Source organism: Garra rufa, chromosome 6, assembly GCF_049309525.1.
Source record: "Garra rufa chromosome 6, GarRuf1.0, whole genome shotgun sequence".
Lineage (NCBI taxonomy): Eukaryota > Metazoa > Chordata > Actinopteri > Cypriniformes > Cyprinidae > Garra > Garra rufa.
In genome coordinates, this window is record NC_133366.1 from 38,006,704 (window position 1) to 38,026,448 (window position 19,745).

General features: G+C 35.9%; 2 protein-coding genes across 2 annotated transcripts in view; one reads left to right on the forward strand and one right to left on the reverse strand.

Annotated features, from left to right (window-relative positions):
* Positions 1-207: 207 nt before the first annotated feature.
* Positions 208-6,735, reverse strand: LOC141337469 (cysteine-rich protein 1). The gene is made up of 4 exons (XM_073843294.1): positions 6,621-6,735; positions 3,737-3,831; positions 1,279-1,333; positions 208-1,185 (listed from the first exon to the last, which is right to left on the reverse strand). Exons 1-4 carry the CDS (start codon positions 6,661-6,663, stop codon positions 1,139-1,141), a joined length of 240 nt encoding a protein of 79 aa, XP_073699395.1. The 5' UTR covers positions 6,664-6,735; the 3' UTR covers positions 208-1,138.
* Positions 6,736-16,845: 10,110 nt separating this feature from the next.
* Positions 16,846-19,745, forward strand: part of rnf38 (ring finger protein 38) — a 45,146-nt gene continuing 42,246 nt past the window's right edge. The window contains exons 1-2 of the mRNA XM_073841937.1: positions 16,846-16,955; positions 18,591-19,193. Coding sequence (XP_073698038.1) covers positions 18,671-19,193 — 523 coding nt within the window. The 5' untranslated portion in view covers positions 16,846-16,955; positions 18,591-18,670. The remainder of the gene's footprint in view (positions 16,956-18,590; positions 19,194-19,745) is intronic.

Sequence of the window (19,745 nt, forward strand, 5' to 3'; positions counted from 1 at the left end):
GCAGTTACGACTGTGAGAAATTGTGAGAAACATCAGAATTGCAAGATATAAACTTAGTAAGAGAAAAGTAAAAAAGTAAGAATTGAGAGTTTCTATCTCACAATTCTGACTTCATATATATATATATGTAATTACAAGATGAAAACAAAAAAAAAATTTACACAAAAATGAAGACAAGATGAAAACAATAATTTATATTCCAATTATATGCATTTGCATTTTGAGGTATAAATCTTCAATTATTCAAATACAATTTCCAACAGAAAAAAACATGTTCCATGAAAATCATAATAATTATTACATAATTTTTTTTACAGTTTGTTTTATGGATTTGAGGATATAAGACATAAAGTTATTCTTCTGATTCAATGATTTGACAGTACGCTAGCTGGCAGCTCTCTGAGTGACACTTCTTTTCAATGAACTAATGAGAAAAAGATAGATAAAATCGTAAAATCAAATATGTATTCTTCCTGAACTAACAAAAATGATAAAGCCATCACTTATGCGCCATGAGGTTTGGGACGCAAGCTTCTGCTTCTAATTAAAAAGGCACAATGATTAATTATTGTCATTTTTGCTTTGTAGATACATTTGCTGCCTCGTGAAAAAAAAATCTTTGTTTTATAGCCTCTGATCCCACAAAATCTCAGAAAAGAACAAACAACAATACAGCACAAAAAAATTACATTGTGTTTCAAGTTAATCAATTAATTGGTATACAGTCTTGACTTTGTATTTCTAAACCAAAAACACATGATGCTTGTACATAACAGCCCTCCTACAACAACAATACTTTCTCTAGTTTGATGTAATTACATCTCCTATTTTAAAGAATAAGATACAACTCAGTTTAAAAAAGTAACATTTTTAGGTGCCTTAATGGCAAAATCAAGGCAAAAGATTTAAACATAAAGTAGCTCATTTCCCTGACAGAATGCCAATGTGGATGGCTGTTGATTTTGCAGGTTGTGTTCATTTTTATGAGTTTATGACGAACGGAATCATAAGGGTGGAGTTGTTTTATTCTGTGGTAAAGATCAGCTTGGCAGTATTTTACAGTGTTTTCTGTGTGCGGCCGTGTAAAGCAGATAATGTAGGTTTGTTGTTGGTACAAGGAAAGACTACAAGATCTTTCTTAAGAAGCTGCTGTGTTAAAGGTCCGAGCAACAGGATTTCGGCTACCTGCACAAAAACAAAAAAAACCAGATGATATTATATTATATTAAGAAAAATATAAACACACACACATCCATAAATATAGTCATTTGGTCTCACCTCTGGGTCCAAAATTTCTCATGTAGCAGTTAGTGCAGTATGGCTTCTCATCGTGCTGCATATGCAAAAACAGTGCCATTAAAAGGCAACATACACTATATTGTCAAAAGTATTGGCACACCTACAGTTGCAATCAAAATTATTCAACCCCCTTGACTTGCAAGACATTTTGCTGCAGAGAACAAAATTTTGTGAAAACAATTTAACAAAGGCATCAGTACACTAGTAGAGAAAGTTGATTCATACACATTTGAGTAATTTTGAGAACGTAAGTTAATGACTAATGCAAAAAAAAAAATTGGCTCTAAACATTCATGTTCAAAATTATTCAACCCCCAAAAGTAAAATCTGGTGCAGAATCCTTTATTCTTTAAAACCACCAATAAACACTGCTTGTAAGTGCTTAGAAGCTTCTGTCAAAAGCTTCGCCTCGCCTGAAAAAGCTTTCAGATCACTGATAATCTTTGGTTTTCACATTGTCACAGCTTTTTTTCAAATTCAACCAAATATTTTCAATGAGAAATAAATCTGGAGACTGAACAGGCCACTCAAGAACATTCTGTGACTGATCCCTGAACCAAGAATAAGTAGATTTGGATGTATACTTTGGGATGATTGTCCTGCAGGAAAGTCCATTGATCATCAGCTTCAGTCTTTGCACCAAAGGCATCACAATTCTTGCCAAAATGGCCTGATACTTCAAAGAATCCAGGATGTCCTTCATACAGTCATGTTTTCCACTTCCTGCTAAAGTGAAACAACCCCATAACAGGACTGATCCACCTCAATGTTGGACCATGGAGATGGTGTTCTTCTGCTCATATGTTTTGCCTTTTTTTGCACCAGACATACCGCTGATCCATAGGTCCAAAAAGTTCCAGTTTGGTTACATCACTCCAAAAAACATTCTTCCAGAACTCCGCAGGTCTATCCAGATGAATTTTAGGATGTTCAAGTCTGTCTTTTTGGTCTTCTTGGTCAAGAGTGGTATTCGGCAAGATGCCTCAACATCAAGGCCATACTTGTCTTGTGTTCATCTATACTCTGCATTGGAATTTTTTTTCTCCTTTCGTTGGATCATCTTGCAAGTATTTGGCTGTACACTGCAGGTTTTTCTCAGTTGCTCTGATTAAATATTTTATGATATTGTGCTTTTTTGTTCAACACCCTCAAAGGTTTTCTGGTACAACACACTTTAAACTAAAGGATCTTTTAAATGTCTTGGAAATCTTCATACAGCCTTAGACTTTATAATATAATAAAACTATTTCTTCTCTACAGCTTTTGTGAGAGCTCTGTTGACTTTACCATATTTGCTACTCAACTTCAGCACATGCATGAACTAACTGTATGTATGTGTAACACCTCAAGCTCATTCTGTTTTTTTTTTTTTTATAGAGTTTCTAAAGGCTTAATTGTGTTTTAAGACTATTTTGTTCCCCACCATAAAAATAGCTGACTAAAAAAACAGCAATGTTGAACAGGGGTTGAATAATTATGACACAGCTGTGTTATTTAAAAAGCATATAACTCAAAAACATTACATTATATATTGACATTATCACTTTTAATATGCCAGTAAACTGTTATAGATGCAATTTTTATAAAGTCTGGATCTTCGCAAAAGCTTGTATTTGTAAAGTACTGCAGTCTCTGGGGGGTTGAATAATTTCGATTGCAACTGTACTTCTAATGAACAGGTTTGACTACTGTAGTAATTTCTATGAGTACAAATCTTAATTTTTAAGCATATAATGCTATTCTAGGGGATTGTGTGCATCTAATTTTACAGCAACAGTTTTGACAGGACCCTCTTCAATTCTAACATGAAAATGCCTTTGTGTATAGGTAAGGTTCAAAAAGAAATGATTGAATAAGTCAGTGTGGAAGAACTTGACTGGTCTGCAGAAAGGTGTGACTTTAAATGCAGACCTTGAGCCAAAAACAGAAAAGCCCCTTCTTTAGAACAGAAAAAGGCACTTCCAAGACTGTGGCAACAAAGACAAAAACAATTCATGTATTTATAATCTGTATTTCCATCTCTGTTGCAACCATTTTGGAAGTGTCTAAAATGTATGTACCCACAGTTACAAGTGATTGGTGTTAGGTAATGAGTTTTTGGCTCAAAGACTGCATTTAAAGTCACTCCAGAGATGTTCAGCTGGGATTAGGACTTTGCTTTCTGCAGAGCAGTAAAGTTCTTCCACACTGACTGAATTAATCATTTCTTTTTTAACCTTGCCTCAAACACAGAGGCATTGTCATGTTAGAATAGAAAAGCGACCTGTCAATGCTGTTGCTATCAAATTAGAAGAACACAGTCTCCTAGAATATCATTATATGCTTAAATATTAGGATTTGTACCCATGGAAATTACTACAGTTGTCAAACCTGTTCATTAGAACGGGGTGTCCCAATACTTTTGGTAAAATATGACAAAACAAACATATATATATACCTCTGCATGCTGGCCAGCTGTTAGCTGTCTTTTGCATTTGTGACACTTCAGGCACAACGGGTGATAATCCCGTCCCAATGACCTCTTCTTTTCACCTGTGTGGATCAAAGGTCAAAGGTTAAACAAACAGCCAGGTGTGTTTACTGAAGCTGGAGCTAGTTTGGCAAGAGTCAAGGGAGCCGTTTAAAATCTTGGGATAAATGTGTGCGGTTGTTTGTTTATGTGAGTTTTGTATGGAAGCCGCAGAATGAAAGAATATCAACTTTTTTTTATCCTAAGAAGTCCGAATTGTGGCAAGTTTATAACTCACAATTCAGAGAAAAAAGAATTGCGACAAAAGTCGAAAATGAAAAAAAAAAAAATTGTGATATAAACTCGCAATTGCGAGTAAAAAGTCAGAATTGTGACTTTAATTTTTGCAATTCTGACTTTATAACTCGCAATAGCGAGTTTAAATCGCACAATACTGGTAAAAAAGGCAGAATTGTGACTTTATAGTTTGCAAATCTGACTTTATTTCTCACAGTTGACTTTATAACTAGCAATTGTGAGTTTATATCATGCAATTCTGAGAAAAAAAGCCAGAATTGTGAGTTTATATTTAGCAATTCTGACTTTATTTCTCGCAATTGTGAGTTTATATCACACAATTCTGAGGAAAACAAAGACAGAATTGTGACTTTATAGTTCGCAATTCTGACTTTATTTCTCGCAGTTGACTTTATATCTAATATATATATTACATATACACATATATATATATATATATATATATATATATATATATATATATATAATTCTGATTTCATAAGTCATGATTGCAAGATTTTATCTGACAATTCTGACTATTTCTTGCAATTGGGACTTTATATCACGCAATTCTGAGAAAAAGTAAGAACTACAAGTTTATATCTCGCAATTCAGACTTTATTTCTTGCAATTCTGACTTTATATCTCACAATTCTGACTTTATAGACGTTTTTCCTGAATATTTTCGAAAAAAAGAATTGTGAGATATAAACTTGTAATTCTGAGGAAAAAAAAACTTTATTTCTCACAATTCTGATGTTATAACTCGCAATGGCATATAACACAATTCTAAGGAAAAAAGAAAGTGAGATAAAAAGTCACAATAACATTTTTTTTAATTCAGTGGCGGAAATGGGCTTCCATAACTATTTATATATTATTATAGTATTTATTAATATTTTGAATACACTTTTATTTTAAGTGAAAATGTTGGTAATTTCATTATTTTTATTATTCATAAGTTATCTTCACTTAACATTTTCCCTATCGGTGCATGATTTTCCTAATGGTTTGTTTTTGTAATTTTAACCTTTATTCCTGCTCATCAACTGAAACAACTCAAAGAATAATTTGGACTTGTCCCTTTGTTGGACATCCATTTGAAGTTCAGCACTATAAAGTAAACACATTTCATTCTTTCTTCTTGTAATACATACTGAAAGATGAGACAGAATTATTTTCTGTTACAAAAACCCTGAATAATTCTATTAGCTTTAACCTCACACTTTCCATTGCTAATCTGAACTTAGATTTCACTCTCTTAAATTCCTTGATCTTTTGACTGCACATTCATTGCATTCCCTTTCTCAGTTCTATGTAGATATTACCCTTTCATGTGGCCCAGCACGGGCCCTCCTACTGAAACCCTGACCTTAACCATTGGACAGGAAACCTCTAGTTTGAACCAGGATCAGACTAAAGCTGAACCTCCTACCAACATCTTGGGTCAGCTTTTCTCTTTCTGGCAGAACCAACAACTGCCTGCAGTCTAGCTCAAGAACTGAGGGAGCTATTTTCTTCGGCCTTGACGCTGAAAGCCGACTGGCACCTACAGGGTTTTTCTGGCCAAATTCTCGTTTTTCTTCAAGAGTCCATAGGTTGCTGCAGAGCTATCTGCCAATTTAAACAGTCAAGCCTCTCTTGCTTTGGCCTATTCCACTTCCTGCCACAGGCAGACACTTCCTGTGCTTGTGTGACTCATGTCGTGAGGCGCTGATGGCGGTTAGGAAACTGCAGACTGATTAACGCTAAACAAAGGCCTTAAGATACACGCGTACACACAACTTGGTTACACAACAACTAGTTTGTTTTAACTAGCGTAAAGGCAAAAACGTGAGCTAATTTAAAGCTATAACACTCAGCTGCTAATATAAGACATTATCACACAACTATATAATCTAAATGCAACTGAAATACCACAACAGCAAGTCAAAATAACAGCCACTTTCGAGTCAAAACAGAACTTTTGCAGCTTAACGCTCTACACTGATGTTTCTCAGGTTTGATAAGTACATAAAACTTCTTTCTACAACACTCTGCTGCTGATATAAGGTGTTATCACACAACTAGACATGCGAACACACAACTTGGGTACAATATAAACCAAATACTACCAAAATACCGCCAATTTTGAGTCAAACCCTGGTGAAAAAAACAGCTGGTTAGGTAGTCTTAATGCTGGGATGCTGGTTAGGTATGTTTTGATGCTGGTTTAAGCTGGTCCTTTGCTGGTTTATTCTGGTCCTTTGTTGGTTTATGCTGGTCCTTTTGCTGGTTTATGGTGGTCTTTGACCAGCTAAGGACCAGTATAAACCAGCAAAGGACCAGCATAAACCAGCATCGAAACATACCTAACCAGCATCCCAGCACCAAACCCTAACTAGCATATGCTGTTTTTTTTCACCAGGGAAACAGAACCTGATCTTCAGTTTTGCAGCTAAACAAAAAACATGCATAAACTCAAAGCTTTACATTGACGTTTCTCAGTGTTGATAACTAAAACCTCAAAATCATCTTAATCAGCATGTTTTAAGCATTTTAAAGATGTATCCCTCCAACCCCAGATGCCACTCACCAAAATAAACAGGCTTCCCACATATAGGACAGAAGCTCACCATGGTTGTAGCAGATCTCTAATAGTTTTTGATGCGTGAGATGTTGAGATGCAGGAAATATGTGAGCGTCTCAACTGTGACAGGCTTTCGGTAGAGCAAAGGATGTGGCAAGAGTTGCAGTGACAGGAAGCAAGAAATGATTTCAAAAGAAAATACGTTCAATTCAAACAGTCAGACGACAGGGAGGAGGAAAATGTTGGTCAGAAGTGCGTGTGGGTGCTGTGATATGATGAGTCTGTCAAAGACAGTCTTGCTGTTTTAAAGACACTTCACACTTCTGCTGTGGTCAGTCGTTGAGGTTTGAAATCAAAGATGATGTTGAGGGCCGCGTGAGGTCATCAGACTCGTCGGAGTCTGTTATGAAATGAAAGCTTGTGGGTTGTTTGCTGGATGCGAGTCAAGGAAACAACACAGAGGGAGATTGAGAGGGACAGAGAGAACGAGAGCGACACAGATGTCAGCCGCTCGGATTTCATAGGTTGTCATGGTCGCCGCTTCTCAGCCCCTCGATCTGTCCGCTCGCCCTTTTTCATCTTCTTTCTCTCCATCTGAGAGATTAAAAAGCTCCAGTGTGGGAGAACCGGAGTTTAGGAGAAACCCAAAACTGCTGGCACACACACACACACACACACACACGCACATAGAGTGAACGATGACATCACCGAAGGCGCTTGATTGGATGAGCACAGAAAGCCGTGAGAAGGAGAATCATTGAAGCCGAGACTGAGAGCGTGTTTTGTGTATGTGCGTGTTGAGATATAAAGGATGAATAAGAGTCTGGCTCGAGTTGCAATGCACTATTGCCCTCCGTTTAGCATGATTTATACACATACACACAACTCCTCCACAATGTGTGAGCTGGAAGGGAAAACACATAGACTTCATTTAAATAGGGCGAGCTTTGTTATGGTCTGCGTGTCTGAACAATTCAATGTGGAATTCCTGCATGTGATTTTTTTTCTATATAATACATGGTAAATGTTCAGCTGCAACTGAAAATTTGTAGATTATACTCATTCTAAGGTTTTTTTTGTATACGTTGCCTTCGCTTTGTCACAATTTAAAATAACTATAGGAGGTTGCATTGCTGTATTTTAAAATTTAAGTAAACAGAGTATTTAAAAAAAAGACAATAAAAAGGGCTACCTTTAGATGTGCACACAATTTTTTCCCCCAAAAAAAATCCCAGGTTTTTTTTTTCATTAAAATATTTTTTATCATGTGCATGGGATGATATGGAAGCCAGATTATGCCACAGAATATATAAAGGTAATTGCAATTTTTTATCTCACAATTCTGACTTTTTTCTCGTAATTGCGAGTTTACATTTAGCAATTCTGACTTTTTTCTCAGAACTGTGTGATATAAACTCACAAATTGTAATTGCGACTTTTATCTCACAATTCTTACTTTTTCTTACAATTGTGATATAAACTTGCAAAATGTAGGTAATTGCAATTTTATGTCACAATTCAGATTTTTTTCTCAGAATTGTGGAATATAAACTTACAATTCTGACTTTTTTCTTAAATTCGTGAGATATAAACTCAGAATTCTGAGAAAATAAATCAGAATTATATGATATAAACTCACAAATCTGACGTTTTTCTCAGAATTGCATGATATAAACCCGCAAATTGTAGGTTATTGCGACCTTTTGTCTCACAATTCTGACTTTTTTCTCGTAATTGCAAGTTTACATCACCTTTTCTCAGAATTGCATGATATAAACTCATAAATTATAGGGAATTGCAACTTTTTATCACACAATTCTGACCTTTTTCTCGCAATTCTGACTTTTTTTCTCAGAATTGTGATATAAACTCAGAATTCTGAGAAATAAAATCAGAATTGCATGATATAAACACAATTCTGACTTTTTCTCAGAACTGTGAGATATAAATTGTAGGTAATTGTGACTTTTTTCTTGCAATTCTGACTTTTTTCTTAGAATTGCGAGATTTTTTTTCTCAGAATTTGCGTCATATAAACACACAAATTGTAGGTAATTGCGACTTTTTATATCAAAATTCTGACTTTTTTCTCAGAATTGTATGATACAAACTCACTATTCTGACTTTTATTTCTCAGAATTTCTCTTGCAATTGTGAGAAAAGAAAACTTGCAATTCTGAATAATAAAGTCAGAACTGCACAAATTTAAACTCACAAAAAGAATCTGAAAATAATTTTCAGATTTTTTTTTATAAATAATACTTATTTTTTGGAAAGGATGGATTAAAACTGATCAAAAGTGACAGAAAAGATTTTTGCAGTGTTACAAAAAAAATCTATTTTAAGTGAATGCTGTTCTTTTAAACTTTCTATTCATCAAAGTATCCTTTTTTCACACAAAAAAAAGCAACACGACTGTTTTCAACAGTCTAAATTCTAATCAAATCAGCATATAAATGATTTCTGAAGTATAATGTGACAGTAAAAACTGAAGTAATGGCTGCTGAAAATTCAGCTTTATCATCACAGGAATGAATGACATTTTAATATATATAATAAAATAGAAAACAGTTCTTATTTGTAAAGTAAGATGTACCATACAGGGTTAACTATAGTGTATTTCTGTTGGACAGGTAAGTGTCAAGCATGAGTCTCTTCTCAGCATTTGGTCCAACGATTGCTTGACAGTCTTGTATATACTGAAGCAACTTCATTCAGTCAGGGATAAAAAAAAACATTTCCCATCAAGCCTAACTGGGAACTTCACCAAACAGCAGAGTCAGAGCCCTGTCCACATGAGCGCTTGTTCACACAGACCGCACACACACACATACACACACAAACACACTACAGCGTCTACTGCCAAACTACACAGAGAAGAGCAAAACAGGGTTAGAGGAAGGGAGGGCTTCTCTTTCTGTCCTTTTTCATGCTGGTTTGGTTTGGCTCTGACAAACTAGCCTAAATCCTCTTCTTTCTGGCTGAGAAATGGAAGAGAGGGGATAGAATAAGAGTAGAGGAAAGTGGGGTAAGCGGTGTCGCCCTCTTAATCATGCAAACTGTGGACAGTTTCTGCCATGTGAATACATATTTAGAAAGTACTACTCGCCACATACAGCTGCCCAGATGCACGTGAGCTTTGTTTAATACTGAAAACAGTTGTTTGCTGTGCACTTCAAAGTGTATGACACATGAGACTAATCTTAGGTCAAAGCAAATTTATTCAGGACTAAAAATATACATTATACATGTTGGTGAATTGCCAATGAAAAATGAACATGTAAATTATTTGGCTAAAGATTGGCCATGAATTATTAAAAGAAGCATCCCAAAGTGGCAGCTGTGCGATAAAGTGAGTCAGATGCTTCTGGGTAAGCAGTGTCAGTGAAATATTATTACAAAATGCTGACTCTTTTACTATACATTCAAATATTCTAAATATAGTAGTCAACATTCGAAGTGGATCAAAAAAGTTAATCAAAAGTTGTCCTAAGATAAGAACGGGTATTCTTTTTGGTTTTAGGACTAATTTGATGAAAGGTTTTGATCCACTTTGAATGTTGACTACTGTATTAACCCGTTTTATTGGATAGTTCACCCAAAAATGAAAATGACCCTATGAATTACCCACCCTCAAGCCATCCTATGTGTATATGACTTTCTTCTTTCAGCCGAATGCAATCAGATGTGACCCTGGACCACAAAACCAGTAGCATGGGTATATTTGTATATTAGTCTTAAGTAGCACGGGTATATTTGTAGCAATAGCCAAAAATACTTTTATATGAAAGAAAATAACTTTTCTTTTATGCTAAAAATCATTATAGGATATTAAGTAAAGATCATGTTCCATGAAGATATTTTGTACATTTCCTACCATAAATATATCAAAACTTATTTTCTGATTAGTAATATGCATTGTTAAGAATTTCATTTGGACAACTAAAGGTGATTTTCTCAATATTTAGATTTTTTTTGCACCCTCAGATTCCAGAATTTCAAATAGTTGGATCTTAGCCAAATATTATCATATCTTATCATATCCTAACAAACCATACATCAATGTAAAGCTTATTTATTTAGCCTCAGTTACCAAAAATTTACCCTTATGACTGGTTTTGTGGTCCAGGGTCACATAAAAAAAATGTCCTGGCTCTTCCAAGCTTTATAATGGCAGTGAATGGGGGTCGAGATTTTGAAGCCCAAAAAAGTGCATCCACCCATCATAAACTGTGCTTCACATGGCTCCGGGGGGTTAATAAAGGCCTTCTGAAGCGAATCGATATGTTTGTGTGAAAAATAGCCTTATTTAAAACATTATAAACCATAATCTCTTGCTTCCGCTAAATGGACATAGGCATAGCGTAAGCTCCAGTGAGAAGTGATGAACGTAAATGCACAGAGCCCATTCATGAAGCTCAGAAGAGCCAGGATATTTTTATATAACTCAGATTGTCTCAAAGAAAAAAAAAAGTCATATTCACCTATGGCTTGAGGGTGAGTATATCATGGGGTGATTTTAATTTTTGGGTTAACCATCCCTTTAGACATTTGTGAAATAATACAGTATGCGGCAAATTAAGACTTTAAGAGTGTACGTTAGTTCACAGTTTCCCAAACTTTTTCATTCTAGGAATAGCTACAATAAATAAATAAATTAAGACTTTAAAAAAATGTTTAATTTTCTTTTATTTTCCTTGTCATATTATTGTATAGATAGGCAAGAATTTTGAGGCATACAGATAAATAGAGAATATATTTTTTGCTTTCTTGCAGGGTAAGTAAGAGCAGTCTATAGTTATATTGAAGTAACTGAACTTCTATAATGAATTATAACCAATTAAGTTACTTAATTCAGCAAAGAATTTGTCAGACTGATTTAAAATGCCCTAAAACTCCTGAGTGTTTGAATCTTTTTAAATGATTCATTAAAAGAATCAACTCAAAGAGTTACACTACCGGTAAAAAACTTTAGAATATTAAAGGGACAGTTCACCCAAAAATGAAAATTCATTAATTACTAACCTCATTTTATTCCAAACCCGTAAGATCTTCGGAACACAAATTAAGATATTTTTGATGAAATCCGAGAGCTTTCTGAGTCTGCATGCACTGTGGTACTCTTGTGAATTCACGTTGAAGACTGAAACGGAAGAGAAGAAATTAAAAGTAAAAGTCGTTATTTTTGTTTTCTTAACCCACAAAATTTTCTTGTAGCCTCATAAAATTAAGATTGAACCACAATCGAAAACATATCTTCATATAGTGGACTTTTATGGTGCCGGCGAGTTTGAATGTCCAAAATGCAATTTCAGTGCAGCTTCAAAGGGCTCTAAACGATCCCAGCCGAGGAATAAAGGTCTTATCTAGCGAAAATATCAGTCATTTTCTAAAAATATATATACTTTTTAACCTCAAATGCTCATCTTGTCTAGCTCTGCGATGCGCATCTGTAATCCAGGTCAATGCAGTTAGAGTAGGTAAAAAAAACTCCCATCTAATTTTCTCCTCCAACTTCAAAATCATCCTACATCTTTGTTTTACCTTTTTTTTCCAAAGGGTGTTTGACAATTAATCCTTAACTGGGATTGTTTAGAGCCCTTTGAAGCTGTATTTAAACAGCATTTTGGACATTCAAAGTCACAGGCACCATTGAAGTCCACTATATGAAGATAATTTCTAAAATGTTTTCCTCAAAAAACATAATTTCTTTACGACTGAAGAAAGAAAGGCATGACATCCATTAACTGTACATTTTTGCTCTGGAAGTGAACTATTCCTTTAATAATGTTCTTACTACCTTTGTGGGTCTTGAACATGTCAGTTGCATTGCTGTCTATGCAGGGTGAGAAGGCTCTCAGATTTCATCGGAAATATCTTAATTTGTCTTTCAAAAATGAATGAAGGTCTTATGGGTTTGGAACGACAGGGTGAGAATTTTCATTTTTGGGTGAACTGTCCCTTTAAATTTTTTTATGTTGTTGAAAGAAGTCTCTTACGTTCACCAAGAATACAGTAAACACAGTAATATTGACAGCAAAGCTGAAAGTTCAGCATATTAGTATGACTTCTGAAGGACCATGTGACATTAAAGACTTGATTTTAAATGTAATTAATGTTTCACAATATTTCTAATTTTACTGTTTTTTTTTTTCTCAAATAACTGAGACTTCTTTCATATTCCAAACTTTTGATTGGTACTTGTTAGCAAATCTAGAGACATCATGATTAGTATTTATACAGTTTTTGCTGTTATGGGCCTTTGTGTTTAAAACCCAGCGCATACAATACTGACAAGCATTAATAACATGTCATAAAGCATGTTTATGTGAACAGTATGTGGCACGTTAAGTTCCAGAGCTGCAGGCCTGAGACAAGCTGCCATGTGCGTGATGTATGTACGACTGTGTGTGTGTTAGAATGTGTTTAAGTCTCAGTAGGTTTTGGCATGACATCCATGGGCCAAGAGACTTGAAAGCAGACTGCGAATCTACGCCCGACGTACCAGAAACTTGGCAAACACACTGGATCTCTGATGTTAACAGGGAAAACGCTGCAAGGGACGCCTAGACCAGGATCCCACTATCTGTACTCCAAAAAACAGTGATCTCAGCGATCCCCAATCAGTAAACTCATCTGTCGAAGCCAAACTGGTGATGCCTAACTATTCAAAGACAGCTTAAGACATCCCAGATGCTATACCAGAATCTTCGTTTTAGGCTTAGTAGACGTGTTTTTATGTTTACAGGCCCACAGAGGTGATTAAACCCAGGTCTTCCACTAATTAATGCTGACTACCAACACCCAAGTCGACGAGTCTTAATCAAAACCGGCTTTCAAGCTTACAGTGTGAAAATGTGGTAGTTTATAATCGCATTCAGAGGGGAGAGCGAGTCAGTCTGCAGAACGAAAGACTCTTAAATGTGTTGATTCTTGCCTTTGCATTCTTGGCATTTCTCTTCAACCTTTTTCTGTCTTATAGTTTTTTCCTCCCGGTTCTCATGCGAAGCAGCCAATGCCAATTCCCTCAGATTTGGTTTGGCTTAAACGCAAGGAGGCCGGCCGCTCTCCTCCCTTCTCCCTCTCTCATTTCCTGTGTTTTTTCCTTCTTTCTCTCGCTCATTCTCACCCAGCTCTCTTCCTCACTCTCTCTCTTTTTTTTGAGACTAGTCACACTGGTTTTAGAGGGTTCCAGTAATTCCTTTGTCCTTTAAATAAATAATGCAAAGCACAGCTTCTTCTGGCTTATGTGCGTATACACATTTCACTGCATTACAAAGATCTCCTGATGAATAAAATCCGGCTGGTCAAGGTTAGGGAAAAAGAGCACTGGGGAACAGGCACTGTGTAACAATTGAAAACATGAAGCTACTGTAAAATATTAATCAAGTGTTAATAAAAGAGTTACTTAAATGCAAGTTTTCCACCAGTTTTTGTGTTTAACATCGTATTAGATCAGAATCCGAGTGCATGTTAATTTTTAATTTGAGCATATCAGCATTTTAAATCATCAGCCCTGCCTGAATTTTAATTATCCCTGAATATTAGTGAGGAAACGTACGCTGTGCCCCCCCTCCCTTCGCCATCTCACCCTTTGTTTCTCCTCTCTCTCCTCATACAGCTGGTGTATGCTGGGTGCCCCTCCCCCACTATTTGAACAAACCAATAAGAGGGCCTATCGGACAAGCCCCCCCTCACACACCTCCCTACCCCCATTCTCTCTCTCCCCATCCCCCTATCCCTCTCTCTATCACTCCCCCATATTTCCTTTCAAAGCAGCCCCTCTTGCTGCCATCTCTCGCCCAATCTTTAAATTATCACTACAGAACACGCCTACTTTAAGTGTAGTATCTTTTCTATGAGCGTTTCAACGTAACTGGGAAAGATCTTACTCTTCACAAATAAAGAGATACTAGGACATGCATAAATTGCTTTCTGGGAAGCATGTGACTCGCATGTGAGTGTGTTTTCAAAAGAAAGTGAGATTAGAAAACAGTGTGTCAAGGTGGGATTTGAAAATGGGACTCACACACCCACATACACACTCATCACAGCTCCTATGTGACTCATTGAAGACTTCTTGAAGAAAAATGCATGGGAAAAGAACTGAAAAAGCAGCCCCTCTTTAAATCATATCTCAGGACACACTACATGTTCAAATAAATTTGATACCTAGACTAAAATACAGCATTCCATGACTAAGAGAAGTTTATTTAGAATCACGTTTCTTAAAAGTAAACAACATATGTAGTCAATTTCATTAATTCTTTGTTTTGTCTCGGTTGACTTACATGTCCACACTATTGCTACTGGCCAACAAGAGGCGTGATCAGGTTTAAATGTCCAACAAGCCCTAGAGAATGGCCCGAGTTAACTACAGACGAAGCAAATCAAACGTTTACATAAATCGAAAAAGTGCAGGGGATATTTAAGTGAATGGAGCCAGTTTACACGTGTTGTCAAGATAAATTGGAGAAGCATCTAACATTTGTAAATTATTCACGCGTTTCCCCTTCAGCGGCTCATCTCTCTAGTTTGCATTCCCTTCAGTGCTCCAACTAGACCAGAGCAATAGATACACGATCGATGGCATATGGGCAGCACCTATTTAAAAATAATAATAACAACATTAAAAATAATAATAATTATTATTATTGGTTAAATAGATAAATAAATATTTCATAACTTATTTTTTTATTTTAACCATATGCCATTAAAGATGGATAAAAGTTAATTAGAAACCCTGGACCACAAAACCAGTCTTAAGTAGCATGTGTATGTTTGTAGCAATAGCGACAAAAAAAAAAAAAAAAAAAAAAACATTGTATCGGTCAAAATTATCGATTTTGCTTTTATGTTTTATATATTTATGTTTTATTACAGATCATTAAAGATCAAAATATTTTGTACATTTCCTATTGTAAATATATCAAAACTTAATTTTTTATTTTAGTAATATGTATTGCTATTTGGTGCTTTTCTCAATATTTTGAATTTGAGATATTTAAATAGTTGTATCTTGGCCAAATATTTTCCTATACTAACAAACCATACATTCGTGGAAAGCTTATTTATTCAGCTTGTATTAATCTCAGTTTTAAAAAATGGACCCTTATGACTGGTTTTGTGGTCCACGGTAAAGTATAAAACTAGCTAAGTGAAAGAGCTAAAAAAAGATATCAGTATGAAATTCTATACATTTGTAGAAGATAATAATTTGATTTTAAATCACTAATTAAACAAACAAATAACTAGGCTAAATTTAAATACAATATAAATACAGGGGTAAAAGTCACTATTATTTGCTGTTTGAGTGAAAATGTTTCTTATCTTGTAGGGATATGTACTGTAACAACAGCGCTGTTTGTTAATTACATTATTTAGGCATAAGTAGCCCTAATATATTTCTAAAATACTCTCTAAACTACTTTATTTTTTTGTAGAATGAGCATATATGTGACCCTGGACCACAAATCCAGTCTAAACTGAAATGTATACATAATCTGAAAGCTTAATAAATAAGCTTTCCATTGGTATAGAATAGGACAATATTTGGCCGACATACAACTGTTTAAAAATCTAGAATCTCAGGGTGCAAAAAAATTTAAATATTGAGAAAATCACCTTTAAAGTTGTCCAAATTAAGTTCTTAGCAATGCATATTACTAATAAAAAATTAAGTTTTGATATATTTACGGTAGGAAATTTACAAAATATATTTATATAATATACCTAATGATGTCCTAATGATTTTTGGCATAAAAGAAAATTCGATAATTCTGACCCATACAGTGTATTTTTGGCTATTGCTACAAATATACCCATGCTACTTAAGACTGTTTTGTGGTTCAGAGTCACATATGGGAATAAAATGTCCAATTTTGAGACACAAAAGTGCTACAATGTAAACAGTTTAAGTCGGCAGATGACTTACCAGTTAATGTTTTTATTGTTCTCCGATCCGAAGGATTTCACTTATTATATGGGCGTTTGTAGCCTATTTCATTTCAGTTTAACTGTGAAGTGGGCCTCATATGTGTATAATTTGAGCTTGAGAGCCTTAAGTGCAATTCATTTTCCTCTTCATTTACGGGTGTGTGTGTGTGTGTGTGTGTGTGCGTGCGTGCGTGCGTGTGTGTGTGTGTGTGCGTGCGTGCGTGCGTGCGTGTGTGTGTGTGGACTTTCCACAGTGGCTCTGTGCTCGACTGTTCTGGCCTGCTGTGCTGGAGCTGTGAAATCGCGCTGATGGTCTGTCACATTATTTCTCACTGACACCGTCTGAGCGCAGGAGCACCACGCCAAAAGATCAGCTCAAAAACACTTCATAACACACAGCTCCGGGTGAGTTCCTCTTTTTATTTCACAGTTAATATATATACGCGTTTGTTGGAGTGGGAGGAGTGATAAAAAGAGCTTTTCTCGCCGTTTTTCCACTGATGTAAATATAATTAGGGACTTTAGAACGCTTCAGCTGGAACTGGTCGCCACAAAACACAGTTTATAAATATAAATGTTTCTCGTAACCAGGGCAGATTCATTAGCGATGAGCGGCCTGTTCGGGACATGTGGCCCTGGGCTTTTAAAGGACGAGCAGGGCTTTATTTGTGGTAGTTTTGTGAGACTAAAGGCAGATGGTGGACTAAAGCCAGCGCGACATTCACTGCTAACACAAGCTAATACATCTCCATGGATTCACTCTAAATGTGATTTAAATCAGTTAAACGGTGACCGGAAAAGTGAGTCGTGTTTTTATGGAGTATATCTCTATGTTAGGTGTGTTAGACGAGCGGTAGACAGACAAAATTAGAGGTATTTGTGTGTTTTTGTGTAGCTGGGAGCTAACGCTAGCGGTTCACGGAAGTGTGTGATAACCAGCTGCTCTCTCCTATTTATATACTTTATTTATTGACTGTATTTATCATTAACACAACGCACTTGTTTGCTGTGTTGTGTAGCGCATCTCGGCTAGTTTTGTGCTGTGTTTATTTCTTCTTTGATGTGACTTGTCTTGGGTTCGGAAGTTTGGCGTTTAAAACGTTTCAAAGATGCTTTAGATATCAGAGAAGCCGCAACGAAGGCTTTTACTGATAACTTTATAAGTTTTGTATGAAATAAGTAGCAACACGCCTAGAAGAATTGAAGCTGCTAAAACAAAACGGGGCTTTAAACTTTATCAACTTTATCAGTTTTAATCTCAAGTTCTTCAGTCTCTTCGTTATATATATTTTTAAAAGACTAGTACATGTAATTTTAGTTTTTATTTTTAAAGGGGATTAACTAATTCAAAATGTGTATTTATAATTTTTTTAAACCAGTAGTATTTTTTTTTTATCAGCATATTAACATTTATATTCAATCATCTTTATAGAAGCTAAAATATACTAATGCTTTCTAGTGATGCTTGTAACATTTACAATTTTGTACTCTGTCAGATTTAAATGTAAATGTAACAATTTTTACATTTTAATAAGTTTACTGGCCCACTAAACCAGTCTTAAGTAGCACGGGTATATTTGTAGCAATAGCCAAAAATACATTATATGGATCAAAATGATCAATTTTTCTTTTATGCCAAAAGTTATTAGGATAATCAGTAAAGATCATGTTCCATAAAGATTTTTGTGCATTTGCTACCATAAATATATCTCAACTTAAAAAAAAACTTCATTTGGACAACTTTAAAGGTGATTTTTCTCAATATTTAGATTTTTTTGCACCCTCAGATTCCAGATTTTCAAATAGTTGTATCTCAGACAAATATTGTCTCTCATTATCTTAACAAACCATTTATCAATGGAAATCTTATTTATTCTCAATAAAAAAAATTCTCTTATGACCGTTTTTGTGGTCCATGGTCACAAATATTTTAGCAAGTTCTTTTTAGTTTTGTGAATGTTTTAATAACTCAAGCTGTAGATTTGAACGGTGCTTATTGTTTGTAAGCATTTTAATGACTGAGTTTTGTTTCTTAAACAGTGTTTTTAAACTAAGTGTTTTCTGGCGTGGAATCGAAGAGGAGGAAGCGAGAGAGGGAGAATCATATAAGCCGAAAGGAAATGCCAATCGCCACTACTGGTCATTCAGCGTCTCGAGAGCCCCGCGTCTGTTCCCCGGACCCCGTCCCCAAGCGTGCTGATTTATGCGAGGACGCAGGGGCCCAGCCAGCGGAATACGGGGGTTCAGAGGGGGGCCACAGCCTGGGCAGCACTAGACTCTCTGGAGTGCTTGAGAGCTCCTCTGCGGCGTCTCATTCCCCTCCCACTTCCCCTTTCCTCCTCCACCACCACCACCACCATCATCATCATCACCCCCATCCTGTGACTATGGAGCCCCCCAGGACTCGATCACGCTCGCGGTCTGGATTTTACCACGGTGGATTATCTAACTCGAACGGAAATGCTGGGAGTGGCGGCGGTGCGCTAAGTCCAGCTGGAGGAATAAGCCACCACCACCATCACCATCAACAGCAGCTCGGAGCTGCTCATGGACACACGGAAAACCTGCGCCCACCCGGGAACATGCTTTCCCCAGGCGCCCACAGACACGCAGGGCCTGGAACGCACAGAAACTCCGGAGCAGGTAAGACGGCCTTAAACCACCAGTCTAATTTTGAGCTGTAGATCTCATTTCAACTTTTTTTTTTCTTACTGTGTTGAGATTTTAACACTTTGAAACATGGTCTTACCAGGATATATGGCCTAAGTATGGTTGTATTACAGACTACATTTGACAGGATAAGGGCGAAGACAGATATAGGCTCGTCCCCATCCATTTATTGTAGTTTGTTGTATTTATTGTGGTTTAAAATGGTGTTGGACTGATTGAATGCTATATTTGTGACCCTGGACCTCAAAACCAGTCATAAGGGTAATTCTTTTTTAAATTGATAGAACAGTATTTGGTCAAGATCCAACTAAACAAAACACAATCTGGAATCTGAGGGTGCAAAAAAAATCTAAATATTGAGAAAATCGCCTTTAAAGTTGTCCAAATAAGTTCTTAGCAATTCATATTACTAATTAAGAATTAAGTTTTGCTATTTACGGTAAAAAAAATTACAAAATATCTTCATGGAACATGATCTTTACTTAATATCCTAATTATTTTTGGCATGAAGGAAAAATCTATAAT

Coding starts and splice junctions, on each gene's coding strand:
- LOC141337469 (XM_073843294.1), bottom strand. CDS start 6,663: ATGGTGAGCTTCTGTCCTATATGTGGGAAGCCTGTTTATTTTG. Junction 3,832..6,620: donor TGGGAAGCCTGTTTATTTTG/GTGAGTGGCATC, acceptor TGATCCACACAG/GTGAAAAGAAGAGGTCATTG. Junction 1,334..3,736: donor CAGCTGGCCAGCATGCAGAG/GTATATATATAT, acceptor TTGCATATGCAG/CACGATGAGAAGCCATACTG.